Source organism: Triturus cristatus, chromosome 6, assembly GCF_964204655.1.
Source record: "Triturus cristatus chromosome 6, aTriCri1.1, whole genome shotgun sequence".
Taxonomy (NCBI): domain Eukaryota; kingdom Metazoa; phylum Chordata; class Amphibia; order Caudata; family Salamandridae; genus Triturus; species Triturus cristatus.
In genome coordinates, this window is record NC_140589.1 from 1,821,532,053 (window position 1) to 1,821,554,888 (window position 22,836).

Genomic DNA, 22,836 nt, shown 5'->3' on the forward strand with positions numbered 1-22,836 from the left:
GTTTATCAGAGTGTTTGAGAAGAACATTAGGGGGTAGATGTGGGTGAAAAAAGTTTGAGAAATAGTTGAAATGCCCCGCATTTCAATCTGATTGCGAAGCCAAATTCCAACGTGCAAATCAGTAATAGCGGAGACAAGAGAAACAGGTGCATTCTAGACATTTTGTGAAGTTTGCCAGGTTTCGTCAGGCAGTTGGTTTAATGCTTTAAAATTTTTGATCCATCGCAGGCGAGATAGCAGGCCAAAGTGCTTAGCTGATTTGTGCTGCAATGTGCTTCATAGGAAATGGAAAAATGTTGCCCAGCCCAAGTTTGTAGACTTTTAGTGTATAGTCCAAGACTGAGATTCAGAGATCTCACAGAAGAGGTGATTTGGTGCTTGCTTTAAGATGTGCATAAAGTTAGTGGGTGGCTCTTTTTATCAGGGACAATGCTTTCTAGTCCAGGGCTTTCATTTAGCAGCCTGTTAAACTCTGAAGGTTATAGTCTTGTATAATTACAAAACTGGGAGTTTCATGCTCTGTCTATGCCGATGACGCACACATTGTTTTCAGTCTATCATCCAGACCTGGTGACGATCTAAGTGTTGTCACCCGGCATATGCAAACCTTGCATTTTCAATGGGATGATGCCATTTCTTTTTTAAATTCAACCCTTCCAAGACAGATTTTAATCACCAAGTATGCTATTGATAAATGGGACTAAATGTCTTTCTCAATAACACGGACACTATATCTTCCCTGTGACCTTGATTAAAAAAAATTGGGATTCTCATTAAATGCAAAGCTATTGCACGAAATCCATATTTCTAAAGTTATTCCTGCGTAGTTTTGGTATTTGAAACTATTAGAAAGGATCTTCCTTTAATTCCTTCCAAGTTTTACAAACAATTGGTCACATCTTTTATTCAATCTTGATGGGATCATGCAAATGTTTACCTCGCTCTTCCAAACTTACACCTTTCAAAGATAGTTGCAATCGATTCAGTATGTAGCAGCATGTCTTTTGACTAATCTTAACCACGAAAGACCGGATTACTAAATTCTTTCAGCCTCGTCTAGTAGTTCAGAGAATTCAATTAAACCTTTTGCTATGGCACACAGAGTGGTACATAGTCTCTCTTCTTCCTTTCACAAGAAAATTGAGGATACTCTGTACCACGGACACCCTATGATCCCATGGAAAAAACATTTTGTGGTTTCTATAATGTGCTCCTCTAATGGGGAAGACTTGCTCCTATGCTGCTACTAAAGAGTGGAACTCATTTCCTTTTTATTTGTGCTCCCAGCATCTGTAGATATGTTTCATAAGTCGTAAAACATTGATACTCAGAGCTGCATATTTTCTATCATAACTGCTTCCAGCATTCTGTTGGCTTAACTCTGCCTTGTGCCAAGAACTTTTGATGGTTGATGCTCTTGAAATAATCAAAATATAGTATAATTGTAAGTACAGTGAATGTGTCTTGGCTACGGGATGGTAAGGATAATCACAGTGGGCTGTGATTTTTTACCCTGCGTTGCCAGCTGTCATCTTATGGGTAAACTATGGTAAAGAGTTCAGACTTGCTAATGTATGCGATCGAGAGCTGATGCAGTTTATAGGGGATTGGGTGGTGTCCATAATAAAATAAGAATGCTCAGTTTTTTAAATTTGTGATTGTTTTTTGTGTGATAGGAAGCATAGAAAAACAAACCCATCTTACCATGGCAAACTCAAGAACATGGCGTGTTGCACAGGCTTTGTAGCAATAATCTGTTATACTTCCGGGTCCCCCCTTTCCTCCCTCTTCTGCAATCCCTTCTTTATAAATGTTACCAATGACAGGGTTGGTTCCACGTGTACAGGGGTTCTAATAAAATTCCCCTGTAGTAGCTCAATTTGCTTCAAATTTTATAATGCCTTTGCAGGCAATTTCTGGCTTGATAAATCTCTCCTGGGTTATACAGTGATCCATTCCTCTCCATCAAACTTCAAATGAGTGTTCAGAAGTCCTTCAATTCCTAGCAATTGCCCTTTTTTCAATAAGTAGCCCTAGTCACAAAAGTGACATTTTACTATCTGTTTGACTGTGAATTAGATCACCCGTGTAAGATTTAATCAAGCTTTCAGCCTGGCACTTTACTTTTTGGAAGCCCGCAAACCAATCTGTGGAGTTACTCAAGATTCATCGATCAACTCCACCCTCTTGAACTCATACATGATACATCTGGCTAAAATCATCTCTACAAACATCAACATCTTAGATAAGACCCCCAACACAAGAAACAAGTTCACCACTTGATGACCAAAGTTACTAACTGGGTGAAAGCCAAATGTCTCAAGCTAAAAACTGACCAGACAGAAGTAATAGTCTTTGGCAAGAACACCTCACCATGGGATTCCAACTGGTGGCCAGCCGAACCTTGACACACACTAAGCACCTACACCAGGAACTTTGGAATATTCAACAGCAAAGCTTCCCAGTGTATTGTGGATAAGCTCACTGATTGCCTGTTATGCTCAAAGTATTTATTGCTAATCCCGGTCATTCAGCCACTCACAATCTGCTTACCCTCTTTGCTCTTGTGCAGGATCTGAGTCTGGACTTGGATGCCACAACTGTTTATTCTTGAAGCCTCTAAAGCAATTGACTCCTTGGAGTGGGGGAATCTCTTCCCAATACTCCACGCTTGCCTTAGCCGTTTGTGACCTGGATTGATTTACTTTACTTCTCCCCAATGTTTTGCAGTAGCACTGAATGAAAGAATGAATGAATTTAGGATTTATATAGCGCCTATTTACTCCGATAGAGTGTCCCCGAGCTAAGCAATAGCCACATATCGGGGTCCGAAATAGTCAGAAGCAAGTAGGCCAAATGCTCCTTCTAACTCTGTCTAAAAAGCCAGGTCACTAAAACCCCTTGCAGCAAAGCTCTTGCATCACTGGTCAGGACACACATTGAGATACACTAGTTGGCAAATACTAATATCACTATACGCTAGTGATGTGACCCTTTTATCTTGGAAACCTCAGAATACATCAAATTTGGCAACATTTGGGAGTTATCATAAACTGGAGCAAATCACAAATCTCCCCCCTTCCTAGTAATACCGTGACATTTGGGCCAGAGTTTCCCTTGAATTGATTTGGCGATTTCCAAAAATATCAGGGTGTTTGTCAACCGGGATATGGATATGATTATACAGGAGAACTATTGCGTAACCATTACCAACCTCGCCAATCAAATTACACTTTGGCTGTCCCTCCCATTATAATTAGGAAGCCGGTTCAGTTTCATGAAGGTGGTAATCCTCCTGAAGCTATTATATCCATTTGTGAATATACTTGTACAACTTACTGAATCCTTTTTCCCCACACTAGAATCCAATTATTCAGACTAGCTTAGGTAGGTAAAGAGACGAGGATTAAGTGGGACATGCTCACATTGCCTTTCCGTTAAGGCAGTTTCGAAGCTCCTGATCCAGAGTTATACTATTTGTGTGCCCAGGCTCATTTTGCATACTATTGGCATCGCCCAGTGCCAACTATGCCACACCTGCATTTCAGAGGGACTGTGCAGCACCAATCCTGCTGTAGTCTTTGATTGGTACACACAGTCCTCCCCATGTGCAGATAGCAGCCAGACTACCTGTATGGTCAAAGAATGGAACGGGCTTCAGAGAAAGGTGGGTCTAGACATAACCAACCCCTGGCAGCCCGTTCCTAGTCACCCACTGTTGCCTGCTACTCATGTACCTAAGGCAATCTTTCAATTGGCATCACACCCCGTATGCATTTATATACCAGAGGCTGTGAGGCTTGTGTAGTTCAGTTTTCCTTCCTTTCCCACAGATGCTGGGAATGCTTATGTCAGCCACCAATTCTAAGCACTTATTTTTCAATCTATACCATCAGCTCAAAATGAGATCCTGTTAGCAGCTCAGGTGCCTCTAATCGGGTGGAAGGTGGAGCTTGGTGTGCATTGTTGGGGGAGCTGAGGAAGTTCTGCTGCTTTCAAACTCCCCATATCTCCTTTAGCAATGAATGTAAATTTGCCTATCCTTGTGAAGGTAAGTTTCAGTTCTATTAAGGATACACGGGCAAGGATTATGCTTTTTTCCTTCTCTTTAATGCACCTTTCCAAAACACAGCAGCCATTTCAAACCATTAAACTACTTTTGCCATGAACACCAGAGAAAAAGAAACTCATAACAGTTCGTAAGTCCTTCTTCCATGTCCACAACAGCACTGTAACAAAGTCCTCTGTCACTGTTTGCTCCCCCTCTTTCTTCGTGCAAATCACGCCACTAGTGCATCCTCATGCTTCTTATTTAGATCAGTCATTCCCTGTAAAAAGAGGTCTCAACAATAGCCATTGTGAGCCATTCACGGTACCATTCCAAACCAATGCAATAACATTATCTTACATAGTAGTAGTAATAGTAATACCTGTTTTACATTTTTTTTTTTTTTAAATATAAACCATAAAAGCACTCACAAAATTACATAGGCATGAACAATAATTTATAACCGGTCACAGTAATGCACCTATATGACCCACAAGTTAAATAATAATAATAATAATGATAGTTACGCTGTATTGATGCCGATTTGTTTTTGTATTTGTATAATGCAAATTGAAAAATAAAGTTTCAAAAAAATAATAATCATAATAATGATAGTACTCGTGCAATAACATTCCATGCACAGATAACAACTTAAGAGGTGTGCTATTACTGGACAACCCCTCTAGTTCAACTCCACAGTAATTAGCAATATTTAATATCATGTATGCCAACTGGTTCCAGTCCAGGGAGGATCTGACTTGGCAGTTCGGGCTGGACTGTTCCCATGAGGCACAGGATCAAGACTGATTTGCATATGACTGGGTTCAAACTGGAATGGCATGGTGAGCAAAAAAACAATGGATTTAGGCCCATATCTCTGTACTGGGGTGAATGTAAGACATTGTTCTGCATTCTGTCCATCAACTGTTGTTTTTGCACCCATCAAGAAGTCAGCCCACTACTCACCAACAACTAGCTCCATCGTAAAACCCAACAACAGTCCTACTCTGACATGCGGCCCATCAACACTACTTTTAATGCAGATGTGGTGGAAAGTTGCGAAGACCCTCTCACTCTGTGGATACACTAAACCCGCACGTGGACACAGGAATACATGTTTTTTGTTCACTGCTGGACACACCCTCTGCTGTAACAAACCGGCAAAGTGAAAGCGATCGCGCTAAGGCCATGCTAATTAGAAACAGATGGCCCCCTAAAGATAAGAAATTGCTTCATGACAGCCGTGAAGCAAACGACTCAGTCCGGATGGGCCGGACGAAAAGGAGAAAGGGTGGTAACGAGAAAGCATCCTTTTAAATGGGAAGCCAGCGTTTAGCATAAGCGCTGACGCGACCCAATGAAAATGATGGGCGGGGCTTCAAGTCCCTTTCTGAAATCTCCTCATTAACAATATGTCTCGCAGAGCGAGCAGTGCATGCGCGCTGCAACCCTAGGCGAGACCTAAAAAAGGTTTTGTGAGCCCCTAAGTAAAACGTGAAGCATTGCTCACTTGGGTGAGAAGTGTACGCCAAATGTCTGCCCCTCACAAGGCATCTAGGAATTTAGCCAGTAGGGAGGGGCTCCGCTGAACAGATCCCGCCACCCCTTCCATTTGCACGTCAAGTCTCTGCCCAGAACCCAAAGGCCAGATGTGATGTGTGCCAGCCTATTACCTACAGTCTCCAGGAAGGATGCTGCTAAGGAAGGGAGCATATACATTCATCAACGACAAGGGCTTCCCATGCAGTGCCCTCATGGTCGCCACTAAGCTCCTTAACCCCTTCAGCGCGGCAGGAATTCCCCCGCGGTGCTGAAGGGTTCGAGCGCGGGCGGGGCCATGACGGAACGGTTCCGTCATGAGCACAGCGCAACCGATGCTCATGACGGAACCGTTCCGTCATGGGCATGGAAGGGGTTAAAATGTCATGTCATACCTGTGATGTTTGAAAAGTACGTGATTCTCCATTAATTTGTGCAAACCTCTCGACTCTCTGGTGAAACCCGTATAGAACACCAGTAAAAACCATACTGTGCCAGAAAGGGACATCTGTTACCCACTAGCTGAGTCTCTTGTTAAAAGGAGTATGTCCAGGTTGAATGTTTTCTGTTTTGCTTTTTCCAAGCGGACAATTCACATTCCCAGTAAAGATGCAAAGTCGGCCCTCTTACGGTACTGGGCTAAGTTCAGCCATAAGGGAAAATCAAAGGTATGAATATTTACAAGGGCCTTTGACTTATGTACTGCAGTGGCCGTCACAAACTCCTCCCTACCATACACTTCAAGAACATGAAGTATTTGTGACTGGATAGAACAGAGATAATACCAACTGGGCAGAAATAAAAATAAAAATCTTTGTTTTTGTATCCCAACAAACACCCCACTTCAGCTATGGATGTGTAACTTGAATTACTTCCTGCTCTCAGACCACCTAGCCATGTAAGGGGGAAGATCTAGATATGTAGCTATCCCTCCCTGCCCACCGCAATTACCAAACCCCACACCTTCCAGCGCACCCTCCTCCCTAGATTCAGCTGCCGTGGCTCACATTCCATGGGAGTCTGCTACTCCCATGGACAGCTTAGCACCAGCTCAGTTGTTTGGTGCATCAGTTTCTAAAGAATTGTCTTCTCCATCTATCTAGGTGTATGACCCTGGGGCATCATCCTGATGAGGATTCAACAGAGGAGATGTGCCAGGGGCTTTCTGGATATGAGATCTGCCTTGCTTCTTCTACTAACAGTAGAAGTAATTTTCCCTTGGTGGTCACAGAAGTTGACAATTCATCAGTGAAGGATAAGTTGTGTGTGGCCTGATATCATGTATCTCCTCCACACACTCCCAGGCCGCTTCTGATGCTTCCAAAATTAAATCCCAGGATTGAAATAAATCTATGTTTCAGCTTGTCAGGGAAAAGGATAATGTGGTGGATATTGATGGCTCATAATTTTCTTTTCACGTCCTTGAAAGATCTTCTTTATTGCTGCACCATCCTGGTGTGTTCTGGGATGATCCTCCTTGATTTATACTGTACCAAGCCCTGCTCTTGCGTGATTTGGAGAATTTCATCTCTAATTCAGAAAAGGAGTGATCATGGAGCGAGGAGGTGCACCTGGTGGAGGTCAATAAAAAAAAAAAAGAAAAGTAGGAGAGCTTGTCGTTGGGTAACAGTTTGCTCAGTCATTGTTCCAGGAGTCTCCCGGGGTAAGCTTCTTTGTAATTTTCTGAGAATCCCACAAATCACAGGTTATTTGTATGAGCTTGTCTTCCACTCTTGTGTACAAAAGTCTAAACACTGAGAGAGTGTTACTCTTTTGATGCAGTTATAACTGCGTCTTCGAGCTTGGACTCTTAGCCTTCAGCTTCAGTTATTTGATCTTCTGCATTCCTTAAGCCTCGTCACAACAAGGTGACGTCACAGCCTGGTGCCCTAATTTGGGCCTCCAAAGCACCCTCAGATTATTGAATTGCCTGCAGGATTTTGGTCGTCTCGAGTGTGACATTAGGGAGCATGTCGAGCAGCGAGAGAGCAGCTCCAGAAGTGCCAGGTTATTGCGCCTGGCCTCTGCTGCTGGGCTAGACTGATCGGATTTATCAATGGGGCCTTGTCTAGTGACTGGAGTGCGTTTGTCCTTAACAATGGCAGCCATAAAAGCACAGTTAGGGACCGAAACAAGGATGGCTACGGTGCCACTAAACAACTGGTAGGAATTTATGTTGAGTGTGCCCGAGGAGATCTTCGGGATAACTTATGAATTAGCCAGCTGCAGTGCTACAGTTCCAGCAAGGGGCAGAATGAGCATTTGGCTTCTATAGTTTTCTCCTCCCCCCCCCCCCCCCCCCTTCTCAGTTCCTCAACATCTGCAAACCTGTGAGGGTGGTGTAAAGACAAAAAGTGTCAGCCCCACATCTATTACTGGTCATTTTATGCATCAAGTCATGGTCCAAAGTCATCACCACGGTGAGAGGGCAACAATGAAGTTATTTCACTGCGTTGTAATCCATATACGCAACAGTAGGGTGGGTCCTGTACCCCTCAAATATCAACGTACCAGCTAGGATCTGCTGGCAGCACTAAGAGCCATGGTTCCAAAGTTTCCACCACCCGGACCTGATCAACACACACATTCCTTTCTAGTTATGTCACTTATTAATCACAGCATAAGTGTTTTCCGCATACACTCCCTCCTTTACTGTTACCGGTACAAACGGGGTGCCAGAACCTTTGGTGTGCTCCCTTCCCGCCCCAGGAACATCAGGCTCTTGGGAGAGGGCGCACCTACATTAGTGGCGTCAGGTCACTGAGATCCTTGTCAGGTAGCTATTTATGCCACCTCTGGCATACCTCCGACTCCTACTCATTGTGCCACTGCTGGCTTCTTTCCAGCGATGGCTCTAGATGATGTCTCCTAGTTCAGCCCAGAACTCTCCTCCCCGCACGAGTCGAGGTCTTGCGATCAGGGCCAAGGGGTTTCTCTGCTGTTCTAGCATCTCTCAGTGAGTGCTACTGCCAAGCCTCCTTCACTATTCACTTGGGAGGAGGCACGCCAAGCCTAAGGACGTTGTGGCGGTGCGCATGCTCCTTTCCTCCCTAAGGTGGTCGCCCTCTTCCATCTTGCCCAGTCCATCACTCTTCCAAGCTATCTCCACAGCATCTTTCAAAAGAACGTTTGTATCCATTGGATCCTAGGAGGGTGGTTAACTACCTGGACAGCACCAAGGAATTCTGGTCGGATGACCAGCTCTTTGTTTGCTACTGTTAAGCCAAAAAAGTTAAGACAGTACAGAAAAGGACTCTATCTCGATGGATCATCCTCTGCATCAAGATTTGCTTTGTCATGACAACAAAAGAGCCTCCTCAAGGGATCAGATCCCATTTGACTAGGCCATAATGTACCACTTCTGCACTCGCTAGGAGACCCAATAGCAGAAGTCTGTAGGGTGCAACGTTCTTTGCACACCTTTATGAAAAACTACTGTCCGTATTGGGAGGTGCGGAGGGATAGACACTTTGCCAGGTCCGTCTTGCAGGATTTCTGTATCGAACCATCCATCAGCCCTCCTCCTGGATAGGGTATTGCTGTGAAATCTGTTCTACAGGTGAATCTGCAGATAGAAGTAAGTATCCATCAGAAGAAAAGGTTGCTCACCTGCTATAATGATCGTTCCGGTGTATACTTTATATACCTGAAGGTCCTTCACCGACTCACCCACCTCCCTGTTTGATGGATTTGTTTTAGGGAAAGTTAATAAGATCCCATGTTTAGTTTTTTGATACTGCAATCCGTCATGGATGTAAATCTGCTCTCTTGCCTTTAAGGCCTGGAAAAAGTGGAGAGAAACTGATGTCTGTATGCCAGAGCTGGAGCTTTATCGTCCTGGTGTTGTCGCCTCGCATCACTTCCGGCATTGACCGTGTCCAGCCTCCTCTACCGATGACTTTGTAGCTTTGAAGTTTTCCGGATCCAGTCTGACACCTTGGGTTTGTTCTACACTTGTAGAATCTGAGAGTAGATGAAGTATTCACCATAAAGATCACGCTTGCTGTGTGGGGCCGTCCGCTCCCCCTCCCGAGTGAGAGGATCTGTGACCCTCAGACTGAAATTCGTGGCATGTTTGGGTTAAATGGGTGGGTTAGGGCGGATTGGGAGTTTGTGGGTTGGTTGGGAGGCGCTGCCCCCGTAGATACAGAACTTTGAAGATAACGAGAGTAGCACATAGACACGGTCGGATACCTAGTAATGTATTTACCTAATGTACATTCAGCCTCTCGTATGTCTTATCCGGAGTGTATCGACAACTGAGTAATATCGTCTGTAAGGATGCTCATGATACTTGTGTAATATCCGTAGACCTATGTATAAGTATTGTGTTCAATGCAGAATGTAACTCATTGCTCCTCCTCATGTAAAAATTGAATAAAAATTTGTTTTAAAAAAAAAAAAGATCATTACCATAGGTAAGGAACTTTTTACCTACACTATACTTCTAAGGTGCCACAAAAGATTACTAAAATATATCCCGGGCGAACCTCAGACTGTCCCAGATACGGGAATGAGAGGAGCTCATTTATTCATATCAAATGGACGTGCACAGTAATAGTGGAATATTGGAAGAAAGTGATTGATAGTTTTAGAAGGACCACAGGCCATCTACTAGCATCATCAACCAAATAAAACCTCCTTAACATAATCCCCATTGCTAAAAAGGGGAAAGTTAGATGTGAGTCTATAATTCTGGTTTTGGCAAGATGAAAGATCCCCATACAATGGCTGCACTTGCAAGTTCCAACGGTAGCGGAATGGGAAAGAGATTTCTCTGAATGATCTATACAAAGTCAACAAGGAGGTAACTGAAGGCAGGAGAAGATCTGGCTTATTGAACAGAGGACGAAGGCTGGTCATGGGAACAAATTGGGGGTCAGATGTAGCTGGATGGATGTGGAGCCATGAAGTAATGTGAGGGCTCAGATTCTCCCGAGATGTAACTTGTGATGGTTCTCTCCTGTTATCGAAGATGATAATCCTGAGCTATGTAATGCCGAAAGTGGCACAGGGAGGATCTGTGTTTAATTGTGATTGTGTAAATATTAAGAATAACTTTTAAAAATAAATAGACTTTAAAATGTTATCTTGAATTCACTGTACCAGGTGTTTATCCACTCTGGTGACCGCTAGCTTTCATGCCATTTGGGTGGGTGTCCATTTCTAGCACCCCTACCAAGCATTCACTGTTTTTAACATCCCATTCTCTTCTGTTATGACATACACCTCACCTGCAAATACATCATGGTGTGAGCTAAAGAAATACAATTTCAGCCAATCAGAGCACAGAATGATGAAATGTTGCATGGCCTTACCATCTAAGCACTCTCCCACTTCAACAATATTGAATAAGTCCCTCTATACTAATATTGTCCAGAGATAGCACAAACTAGTTACAAAACAACAGTGAATTATTGAGAGCGACTGCAGTATTGCGAACTAGCGGAAGAGATCTTGAGTGGTTGCAACATTACTAAGCCCATGTTGGAAATGTTTTCTTTGAGAAAAGCAAGAACCATGTCAATGGAAATAAACAAATATGACTTTGCTTTACTGTGTGCTGCTGAAATAATAAAAAGTGAACGTGCAGGGTGAGACATCCATTTTGAACAAAATTATGTTGAGGCCTAGTTAGCATAAGCCACAATAAGCCACAAAAAGGCACTTTAACAGGTCATAACAAAATTGTTTCAAAGGAAATAGCATCATATATGTGTATTCATGTAAAATCAAGTGTAGATCCATATTCTGCATGCCGTTAATGCACAAAGCTCTAAAAGTCCCTTAGGTCATAGCAACAGCAGGTAGGCCCTGTCCCAAACCATGCCCTTCCGTGGTCAAACTATCCTTATCGCCTAGATTCCATTGCAGACCACACACCAACATCCTATTTCATCATGCACTTCCAGTATTCCAGGCCACACCAGCTCAGATATACAGAGAATGGGAACACACCGGATACTACAGAGTTTCTCACCTTGAACAACACACTGCACGCCCAGCTCTCACCCCTACCATCTACCAAATGGCAGTCCTCAGAAAGAGCTATCCTCCCTCATTTAAGTTTCTGGGTATCCAACCTCCAGCCACAGGAATGCTGGCATTACACTTCCACTGTCTATCCTCCGCCTTCACTTGCCCCAAAAGTCCAACTCCTATCACTCATAGAGTCCTAATACCACACATGTGCTACACATTCACTTAACTCACATGCACTCGAAATGCACAAGATGTCAGCGCAAGGTTCTATGATTCACATAACCGTGGAACTTTACATGAGGGACCATTGGACCACACACTCTGACACAGAGATAAAGGTGTGGTTACACTAGATGCTCAAAACAGGGCACACTGTCCTTACTCCTACACAGCCAGGGCAGAGACAATAATCCGCTGTAAACTATGAGGGCTTTCTTTGTGCACCTCTATAGGTCACAGACAGATTCTGGGCCACACAAAGCCAGGTACAAGCCTGGACCTTTTCTCCCATGCTAGATGAGTTGTACTCTAGGGTCAGTTTCACATGCAGGTGTACGCCCAATGCAGGAATACTTCACATATAAGTAGGCGTAGAGGCTAGTTCATGCACATCTGAGCAGTTCAAAGAGACCATCTGTAAAAAGTAAGATTTCAGCTTCGTATGTCTGCATGTTACATCCTTAAAAGGCAATTTCACAGCACACTCCTACAGCGATCCTCGCATCTGTACCTGTCTATACATGCTGAAACGCACTATGAAATTCCCCTTTGAGAATGTAACATGCAGTTATAGGAAACTTTAAATCTTTTTACAATGGTCTCTGTGAAATGCATGGATGTGCATGAATTAGCCTGTACGGCTACGCATTTGTTGACCTATTATGGATTTCCACTATTACGAACGATTCATGGTTTGATATTGACTTGGATATGCCTCACCTTTCCTTTCTGGAGTGCTTTATGGCTTTGGTGGTGTCACCTCACATGACTTCCGGCATCGACCAGGTCCAGCCTCACCTACCGGCGTAATTTTCAGGTCGCGCCTAGGCAGCCCATGCGCTGCTCTGCAGCATACTATATTGGAGTGTGGAATAGAAGCCCCGCCCACTCTTCGTCCTTATTTCTCATTTGCTTGTGTCATTGCCCTTCGTAAAGGCTGGCTTCTGATTAGTTAGTAGGCTTGTTAGTCCCTCCTTGCCTTCATTTGTAACCTCCCATGAGGACTGGCCCTTTTACTTCGGTTGTTGCATGGTATGACTTTTTAGGTCTCGCCTGAGCCAGTGCGTATAGCGCTGCTCTGGCGAGAGTTTTAGTAAGCTGGTTTTGGAAGTGCTAACTTAGTGGCTTTTTTCAGGCCTCCAGCTTGCGTTCACGATGTGCACGCGCACAGCTGCTATCCTGGTTTCTAGCATTCCTGGCATGGCTGGTTTTCCTCCCCCTCTCTCACCCGCTCCTCCCCCTCACTTACTGCATGGAAGAGTTTCAGCCTTAAACGTAAGGAAACACTTGGAAACGTTTCTTTCACGCTATGTCAAATCCTGTGTACTTGTAGAAATACAAATCTTTTATGCGGGAAAAGCTTCACATTTTTAAACAATGACATCCAAAACAGAACTGTTTACGTGGTCACAGGGAGATACTACTTTTATTCTGCTGTACTGGCACTTGTGGTTTGTTTACTTGTAACATGTGCAAATGCTAAGCTATTAATGAAGCTGGATGGCTCTGTCTGGCTTCGAGCCCCGTGGCACCTGTTGTCTGTTCCCTCCTTAGTATTAGTAAATGCAGTATTTGAAGAGCAGATATTTTAGCTACTAGTGAATGTGTTTTTTTATTTAGCCTTTCTGCCCACTTGTTTCTGCTTAATCTTTGCACTCTCCTCTTTGCTCAGCTTTTCAGTCTTTTTCTCTTAAATCATTCTTTTACTTTTGACTGAGTTTCTCTCTCACTGTTTGCAGCCTCACTTCTGCTCAAATCTCTTGACCTTAGCTTGTTCTACTCTTAGTTCGTTTTTTCTCACACTCTGCAATCTCACTCTTCGTTGCTATTACAAGGGCACTGCCCAACTTCTATGGTGTAGTGCCTGTCCCTCGCAGCTTGTCCACTCTCTTGTGCCCCGTACAAGCCTCTCCTGCCTTCACTGGCGGCTGTGGCTCCCCTTTTCACCAGTGGCTAGTGAAGTATCAGTAGATGTTGTAGCACCCAGAATAATGTGCTGCATAGCTATATACTTACAAGGTCCCAAAGGTGAGACCTATTGGCTTTGCCAATGCTTGTTTAGTCTGTAAGCACTATTTTCTTGTATTTCCTACTGCAGGCACGACATGCTTTCCTGCAACCTTTAGCACGCCATGCGCACTTTCACTTTCTGAGCTGCCGGGACAATGGCGACTGCTTCTTTGAAGTGAAATAGTTATCGCATTAACAAGAGTTTGAGCTATTGGCATTGTAAATGACCAAGCTTTTTATTTATGTGTTAATTAGCAAAACAGACAAGTAAAAGGCATTGTCATTTAAATAAAAGGCATTGTCATTTACTACGCCAATAGCTTAAACTCTCGCAAATGCGAGACCTATTGCATTGCAAATGCTTGTTTTCATGAGCCCAGAAGAAGCGGTTTCTCCATGAAACACATGTTGGCTATGGCTGCCTGAAATACAATTACTTGCTCCGTTTTTGTACTTTACTACCTGGGCATTTGGACCCTGTGACAATGAAAAAAATATTGATATATCATTGATACTACTGTGAACTGTATAATGGAAATGACAATCTGTACAGAATAAGTTAAATAAAAATGCATAATATCAGACTAATTAACTTTGTTGTTGTCAATAATTTATATCTTTGTATGCTGTTTCTATACTCAAACGATCTATTCTTCATGCCTGTGAGTGCCGTAGAGTTACATCCCTCTTGATTGGTAGTGGTCTGACTCCAGTTAGTCAACAGGTGTGAGGTTGAGTAGGGAAGAGGGGGAGGGCTGTTGACCTCAATATGCTCCCTTAATTTTTCTTTCTAGTCTCACCAGTGCATGCATCTCCAAATTCATAAGCCCTAAGTACTGTATACTTTGTGATTTACTCTACTTGCAGCCAGCCTGCAAGGCAGAGCCGTTCAGAGACAAACAATTGTCGAGGCCACCAAGGTAAAAGAGGTCCCTATTGGCAAACCAGAGCTAAAAAAAAGTGGCCCAAATTTGCAAATCAGGCCAGTTTTGTACTTGTAAAGACACGCTGTGTGGGTATTTTGCAAGGTACGGGAGACTGCATGCATTTGTGTTTGCTGCAGGTGATGCTTGTGATAATATCAGGGAACTCAACAGAAACAACTGGCCTACCTGACCTTATGCGCCCACAAAGTGCTACAAAACAGCCCACATACTGGTCTATCTGAGCAGTCCTTCCGGCCCTGCCTAGCAGGCCTGTGGGTCAGTCTGCACTGCCTCCATGTACCCCTGCTGTAGCCTGGAGTCGGGGAACCCTGCATGCTTCACTTGTTTTGGCCCTAGCGGAAGAAAGCGAGTCATTTGGCTGGAAGGTGTTTGGAAGCTGGAAGTGGCTGATGCGTTTCGGATGCGGTCGGGGTGCGCTCGGCACGTGGGTTGAGCTCAGGGGGGGCTAAATTGTGGTCCATCAGGTTTTGTAAGGCGCAGTTTATTATGGCTCCAGTTGTGAGCGTGGGTGAGTAATACGGGGGTGGAGCCGCTTTGCCCCAGCAGGCATGCTTTTGTGCTCCTTCCATTATCCTGTCAGTGTGGATCGCGGCGTCATCCATGTCACATCCAGCCGTCCCCGGACCCGATGCGCACGGTGATTACTGCGTGAGTCACAGCTCCTCTGTGCGGAGCCGGGAGTGCGCAGCGCTTCTCCTCAGCAGCCGCCGTCTCACGCCCCCCTCTCGGGCCTCGAGCCCGGTGTTCACATCCCTCCCGCTCACGGAGGTTAATCTTTAGCAGCCAGGCGGCTTATCACAGCGGACTTGGCAGCATCACTCGCTCTTTGATCCGCTCTGCGCGGCCGAGGTGCTGCGATGCTTATTAAGTTCCCACCCGCGGCGGGTGCGTGAGAGGGAGCGCTTGTGGCGGTGTGAGAGGGGGCGCTTGTGGCGGGTGAGGTGGCTGCGTGAGAGGGAGCGCTTGTGCTTGCATGCGGCTGCTGCCGAGACCTGCAGGGTGAGGTCTCCCCGGGACACGTGCGAGACGCCATGCCCGGGGACACGTGCAGCGCTCGGAGACTCCCCGGACTGACACTGCTTTTCTTTTCCAGCTGACAGGCGGCGCCACAGCCAGGCCCTGAGCTGCCCGAGCTGGACCCGATGTGAACCAGAGGGCCGCGGACGTGCACCTGGTCCTGGTATCCTGCCCACTGCCTGGACGCCTCCCCACCCACAGCTGCTTCCTCAGGCACTTTCCACGTTGGAGCTGTTTCTTGGGTACATAAGAATGTACACTTGATGGTACATTCAAAGTTGAATACTCCATTTGGAGTGGGTGTTGGCTTCTACAGCTGGGACACACTGCCAGGTTTATGCCGGCTTGATTGGTGCAGGCGCATGACCCCCAAGGCCTGCTCCAGCACAGGGTATTGGGAGCCCCCCCGTGACTGTCAGTAAAGCTTTCACCCCCTCTCCCAAGATGAAGTTCGGCACCGTGGATTATGTCATCTTTGTGCTGCTGCTGGTGCTCTCGTCCGGCATTGGGCTCTACTATGCTCTGAGCGGGGGCAAGCAGCGCACCATGCAGGAGTTCCTTCTGGCGGACCGCAGCATGAGCTTCCTGCCCGTGGCGCTCTCGCTCCTGGCCACCTTCCAGTCCGCAGTGGCCATCCTTGGAGTTCCATCAGAGATCTACCGCTTCGGCACGGAATACTGGTTCCTGGGCTGTTCCTACATCCTGGGCCTCCTCATCCCGGCACACATCTTCATTCCAGTCTTCTACCGGCTCCGGCTCACCAGCACCTATGAGGTAGGACACTCTTTTTATGCTGTATGTTCGTGTTTTCAACTTCATGTACTACAGATTGCACTGTGTTCTCAGATCCTGAAACAGAACATTCTTCCCAGGTTCATTCCAGTGTAGTCATTAAATAGCTTGCTTAATCTCCACAACGGCCCCCACAACGCTAAGGATGCCTGGCCTCCACTCTAGAATACAGAAAACACAGTAAATCCCTAATCCGCCTGTTCCCTATAAACAAGGTGCTTATTCCTTGTGTCCCCGTATGACGTTCCTGACTTTTCATCCACGATATTACAGGTTGAGCCTTGAAGCCCCATGCTTGTGATGGAAAGGCGAAAGTACAAGCCTCAGAATGCGGGGTTGTTGGCTCAAAAGCCAGGGAACAAATGGAATTATTGGTGTTATCAGTGCCTACTGTTGTCTGTCTCTACTGTACCCTGCTCCTTCAAGCATGTGTGGTGCTCTGCAGCTTCCCTGCAGTGGAGACTAAAAAAGGAGAGATGGATGTCAGCTGTCCACCACTCCAGGACATATGGTCCATGCACTGGAAAGACAATGGTGGGCGTACATTGTGCAAATTCTGCTACCACGTTTCTCCACCACCGTCTCCTTAAATCTTGACTTCAAAACTCAGGCTGTCAACGACAGGGCGCTTGCTTTATCACTTCACCATGTAGTGCATATTTGTGATGCTGTAAAGAGTGAGATGAAATGGGGGCAACGATGCCTCCAGTCAGAAATGAGTAATGTAATTAGAAATTCAGAAACATGCTGTATCTGCCCTCCACTCTATTTCACAGTCCGTGCAGTTTTGTGATTTGTCTAAGGAGTTCCTTCTCCTTTCCTTGGCAAATAAGCAACCACTGCAGGCCAACCCCAGAAAATGGCACACTGGCACAGGGGCAGTCAACTCCTTCAGCTTCTTATGCAGCATTCTTGAAAGAAGACCTGGCCCAGGTAGCTGAAAGGAAATCTCCCCCCCCCCCTACTCTCTATTCTATGAGGGCTCAGGGGAGTGAAAGGAAATCTCTGCCCCCACTCTCTATGCAGCCAAGGTCCTATTCAGCCCAGCCCTGACTCATCAGACTGCTGGAGCTCAAGCTCTCCTGTCACTCACAAACCACACATGCAATACAGAACCTAGCAGAGGCAGGCTGCATGGTTAGGTAAGAAAATACCTACTTTCTGAAAGTGGTATTTTCAAACACAGAACGTAAAACCCATCTTCACTGAAATATGTATTTTAACATTCTGAGTTCAGGCATACTAAATTCGTTTTTCTACCATGTTCCCTGGGATAGTTAGGATTATAAGATGTTATAATCAAACTGCCCATTCTGGCCTATGGGGAACAGGTAGCCTTGCAATAGTGAAAAATGAAATGGGCTGTAATTCACTATCAGGACATGCCACACACACCAGGGCATGTCCTACCTTTTACTTACAATGCACCCTACCCTTGGGCCTACCTTAGGGGTGGCTAACATCTAGAAAAGGAAATGTTTAGGGACTGGTAAGTGGGTGCACTTACCAAGTCGATATGGTAGTACTAGGCTGCACACAAGCTCTGCAATGGCAGGCCTGAGACAAACTTTACAAGCTGCTTCTGTGGGTGGCACAATCAGTGCTGCAAGCCCATTAGCAGCATTCGATGTACAGGCCCAGTGCACACATGGTGCACTGTACTAGGGTCTGACAAGTACATCAAATAAGCCAATCATGGAGTCACTAATCCATTACAACAATTTACAATAGGGAGCACTTGCATTGTGGCACTGAATAGCAGTAGTACAGTGCCCTAAGCATGTAAACCATCAAAAACAGAGGAGGCAACAGTGAAAAATAGAAGGGCGACTCAAGCCAATGGTACCAGGTCTAACAACGTTGTTCTGAAAAATGTAAATATGTTGCTTATCTGTGCGCTTCCTTGATGAGGGACTTCAACTCCTATTGCTAATTAATACTGTTTTCTTTTACGTGCTGAGGTTTTCAAGATAGTGTGTTTTTTATTTTTCTGTCTTACATATTGATCCCATTCAAATGAAAAATGCACAGAAGACAACGTTCATGGTCTTTTCTTTTAAGCCCCTGGGCAGTCGGTTGTTACTGGGCAGTATACTGTGAGAGCATCGTGGTGTCAAACCAGGGTCTCCGTACTAACACACCCTAATCCAATACACAAGTTACATCCATTTGGGTAGTTGATGCTTCTATTGGACTTGTATTGGACAGTCTTTCGACATTTTGGTTTAGCTATGGCTACTTCCAAACAAGCATTGACAAAGCCAATAGTCTGGCCATTGCTTCTGAGCTATTCGCTTTGTCAGTATTGTTTGCTTTGCTATATTTCAATATTACTTTAGTATTCCAAAATGACAAAAATGTCTGGAAGCAATGACCCTGGAAGGAAAAGGAATGATAAATGGCAAAAGCAATCCAAGATGGCCACAATCCTGGAAAGAGGTTTGTTACACGTGAGCGTAAACATTCAAAGATGGCCACCCATGCATGCGTGCCCATGCGCACTCATGGACGGCCATCTTAGAATGCTTCTTGTCAAAATCCATCTGAGTGGGTCTACTCGGCACTCGGGTCCATAAAAGGAGTTGAATATTAGTAAATATCGGTCAGTCAGCACAAAGATGCCATACGTGGTGGACATTCCCTTTGCAGATACTAGTTGTGTTAAACCACTGTCACAATATGTGTGGTGTAACCTCACCATTATTTGTTCAGGACTTGTGAATACTTGTAGAAAAACCACTATGTCTTGCTTTAATGTGCTAATGCATGTAAACCGCACTACAGTTCAAGCAGATTTGGACAGGGAAGATGCTAGCACTCACACGGAAATAGAGACAAAAGTAAGCCAAGAGGCCCCAGGTACTTCACAGAGACAAAACCCCCTCGGGTGCCGAGGGAGAACACGGAGGTCATCCCCAAATAAAAATAGAATGATTGTAGATTGAGGCAGTTATCGATCAATTTTAGGCCAAACGTACAAGACTAGCATAACATCAGAAGTAAACTTACATCCTGTTCTGATGTCAGAGGCCCCGTGGAATACCCAAGCAAAGTGGGGAAAAGCTGATCAAGCGCATGTTCAAGCACTGTAATATGTCCGCTTCCTTTCTGTGTAAAACAGCAGCACTTACAGCAGTCGCTGATGGCCGAGCCAGCCATAGGATGATTTTGAGTAGGGGTTCCACGCACACCACTAACATTCCAGTGCCTGATGAGTATGCGCTTCATCAAGGAATTGTCAGATATCTGCTAGCGTTTGATTTCATAACTGTGCAGTGCAGAGAACTGAACCAGAAATGAAGGCTGAACTAATGCCTCCCAGCACGACTGCACTCCAAGGAAGCAGATCCTGAGGGATCATCACCAGATTTTGAAAAGCGAGAAGCTTCCACAACGGACACGGTCCTGGCACCATAATTATACGTTGTAACTGTGTGATCCAGGACTTTCAGGCATCACCGCTTCAATTTTCGGATTCAACCCATGGTGAGATCCCAGCAGTTCATCAGGAGTTTCCTAATGGTTATGACGTCTAAAGGGGCCTGAAGGGCAGCTCGATTCATCACGCAACACGCGTGTCAGGGTATATGTGGGACATGGACATCAGATCAAGTCTATATGGAAGTGTGATTGTAACCGGGGGAAACACCCTAATAATACAAGATTTTACCGCTATATTGACTAGAAAGCTCCCCCAGAAAACTCCTCCGATCATGCGGCTGAAGTCAGCAGCATACAACGCCACAGTGGAGCAAGAGTTCGGTTCCTGGACTGGAGCTTCATCTTTGGTTTCCCAAGGGCACCTCTCAACAGGTGTGGCTCTGGAAGCAGGAGTAGGAAGAGCGAGTAGACCAATGTGTGGAGCCAACATGTCCCTAAAATGTGTTTGAAAACACCACTGCCTTTCCCCAGCGCTTCTTTTTGAGACCGTGACGATCTTATAGTTTTAGCAGCCTCCTCAACACAATGAACTTTTTTTTTTAATAGACTGACATTTTTAGAGAAGTCAGTTTCTATTTTAACATTTATATGAGCGTTATTTTGTATTGGAACCCACAAGGGCTGCACGCAGTTAATTAACAGCCGCTGCAACACCATACATCTTACAACTTCTGGTATTGTGATGAATAACACTTTGCATGCCTGTCTTTGCCTTCTTTAACACATCAAGGCCAGACCTCTTGGCTTTTCTAGAGGTAATTCACAAACCACAGAAAGACAATGGTGAAGCTGCACTACACTAAATAGCTGGGCTGTATTGTAGTACAACTCAGTGGTGCTCCTATTATCGACCCCAGAAGGAAGAAAGACTCAGTGGACTCGCAGGAATTGGAGCCTGTGACCATGAGCCACATACAGATTCCTGGAGTCGATACACGCGTCCACTGAGCCACCAGAGACAGGTTTTAACACCCTTAGTTGCATCACTAATACGCAAAGCAAAGAATAATTAAAAGAAAAATGCAAAAACCAATGTTCTGCTGACTGAAAAATTCTCCTCATGTGATCCCGTCAAATGCTGAACTAGGAATGGGTACATTCAAAGGGTTAAACAATTCGCATATAAAAGTAAATATATGCTCACGTTTCAGCTCACAGCGAAATAGAATGTTTGTTATACCAAGGATTTTAAGTGGGCCGCGTCACCCTGGGTCTCAGACCCGACAGTAATTAATAACCGGGCATTGATACGGGGCCCTATCGGGCCCTATAAGTATTTCCTTAATGCTACAGGCAAACACACCAATCTGGTGATCATTGACTGTAAAACGAATCATGCCCGCGTTGTAGTTACAGTTTACATTTGTCGTTTGCCTCAGTCGTGCATGCCCACAGAGTGTTTGCTGTTTCAGTAATGTGTTATCTTAGTCCTTTTTGTGCAGCAAATTAAAATCCTCTCTGGGTGTCTCTGCGTTCAGGTCGTGGGTGGGTGTTTATACCAGGCCTCAATTGAGAGCTCTGCTGTTGAGGCTGAAGGCAGTTTCTCACTGCCCGTCAGTACGTCATACAGGGGTTTAGAATGCATGTTCCTCCAATCCTTGGCCTCTCTGCAGATAGTATAGAGCAAGGCTCCGTGTGGCAGTTGAAAATGTCAAACCCTTCCCAGACTGGCTAGTGGCCACCAGTTTCCTACCGGCCATCCAACTGCACCCTCCCCCCTTCAGGAAAGACAAGGGGAGCCATAGTTGGTGCATAAAGGCCACAGTTTATTCAACATAACTCATGGATATGATACATCCCAACTTAATAGTCATTAGCATTCCATGATTCAAATACTTCATCGCTTCTATGATTTTTAAAGTTTACTACTGCAGTTTCTGGTCTTGTTGGTCCATATCCAATTACTAACACAAGGAGCTGATGGACGGAGCGCTGAAACTTTTCAGACACTCACCCCAGTCACAGATCTGGGTTGAATCCATCATCGTTCTTTAGCTCACTTCGCCACCCCAGTTCAGACACAGCTATATGCAAATCAGTCTTGACCCTGTGCTTCATGGGAACAGTCCAGCCCGAATTGCCAAGCCATGTCTTCCCTGGACCGGAAACAAGCATCCTGGGACCAGTTTCTGGATAACACCCTTCATCAGCCAGGCTAGCTTGAATCCAGTGGCAAAGTGAGCAAGGGACCCAAGTCTGGGCATACCCTGCCAACTTAGGGCGAACAAAGCAAACACAGGGAGATGATGGACGGAGTGCTGAAACTTTTCAGACACTCACTCCAGTCACAGATCTGGGTTGAATCCATCATCATTCTTTAGCTCACTTTGCCACCCCAGTTCAGTCACAGCAATATGCACATCAGTCTTTTTTTAACATTTCTTTTTTTTTAGTAAGAAAAACAGAGTAATAACAGTTCACAATAACTGAGACCGTGCATTTGTACAGTCACCATCCTTTCTTTGCCGCCGTCCAACATTTTCCTTATATTACATACCATCATCTCTACTTTGTAACTGCATATCTCTAATTATTTATTCATTCCTGCAGACGGGGATCATTAAACGGCACACACACATCTTAGTCCATTTTTGTGGGCATCCTCTCTCTTCATATATCACCATCTCTGTTTGCATGCACCAGTCCATGTCGTCCTCCCAGTCACAGAGCTTCGGCGCCATGGCACCCTTCCAAGTTCTTGCTATATTCCGTTTTGCCACCCCATTTCCAAGGGAGACCCAGATCCTTTCTTTTTCTGTCAGATCAGTTGCATCCCATATATTGAGAAGGCGCAGCTGGGGCCTAACTTCCATGGTTTTCCCACAGACATCCCACATTTTT

The 22,836-nt window shown here is 45.1% G+C and overlaps 1 protein-coding gene and 1 pseudogene across 5 annotated transcripts in view; both read left to right on the top strand.

Annotated features, from left to right (window-relative positions):
• Positions 1–22,836, top strand: part of SLC5A6 (solute carrier family 5 member 6) — a 318,876-nt gene that overhangs the window by 19,951 nt on the left and 276,089 nt on the right. Inside the window, exons 1-2 of one of the 5 annotated variants that reach the window (XM_085613193.1) lie at positions 15,333–15,393; positions 15,839–16,536. The exons of 1 other annotated variant lie outside the window; for it this stretch is intronic. In XM_085613193.1, the coding sequence (XP_085469319.1) occupies positions 16,207–16,536 (330 nt within the window). In that variant the 5' untranslated portion in view covers positions 15,333–15,393; positions 15,839–16,206. Of the gene's footprint in view, positions 1–15,332; positions 15,394–15,566; positions 15,682–15,838; positions 16,537–22,836 lie in introns of those variants that run through there. 3 more of the 5 variants (XM_085613192.1, XM_085613194.1, XM_085613191.1) reach the window with 3 other exon arrangements.
• On the top strand, positions 19,296–20,433 carry LOC146822094 (actin-like protein 6A pseudogene; annotated as a pseudogene).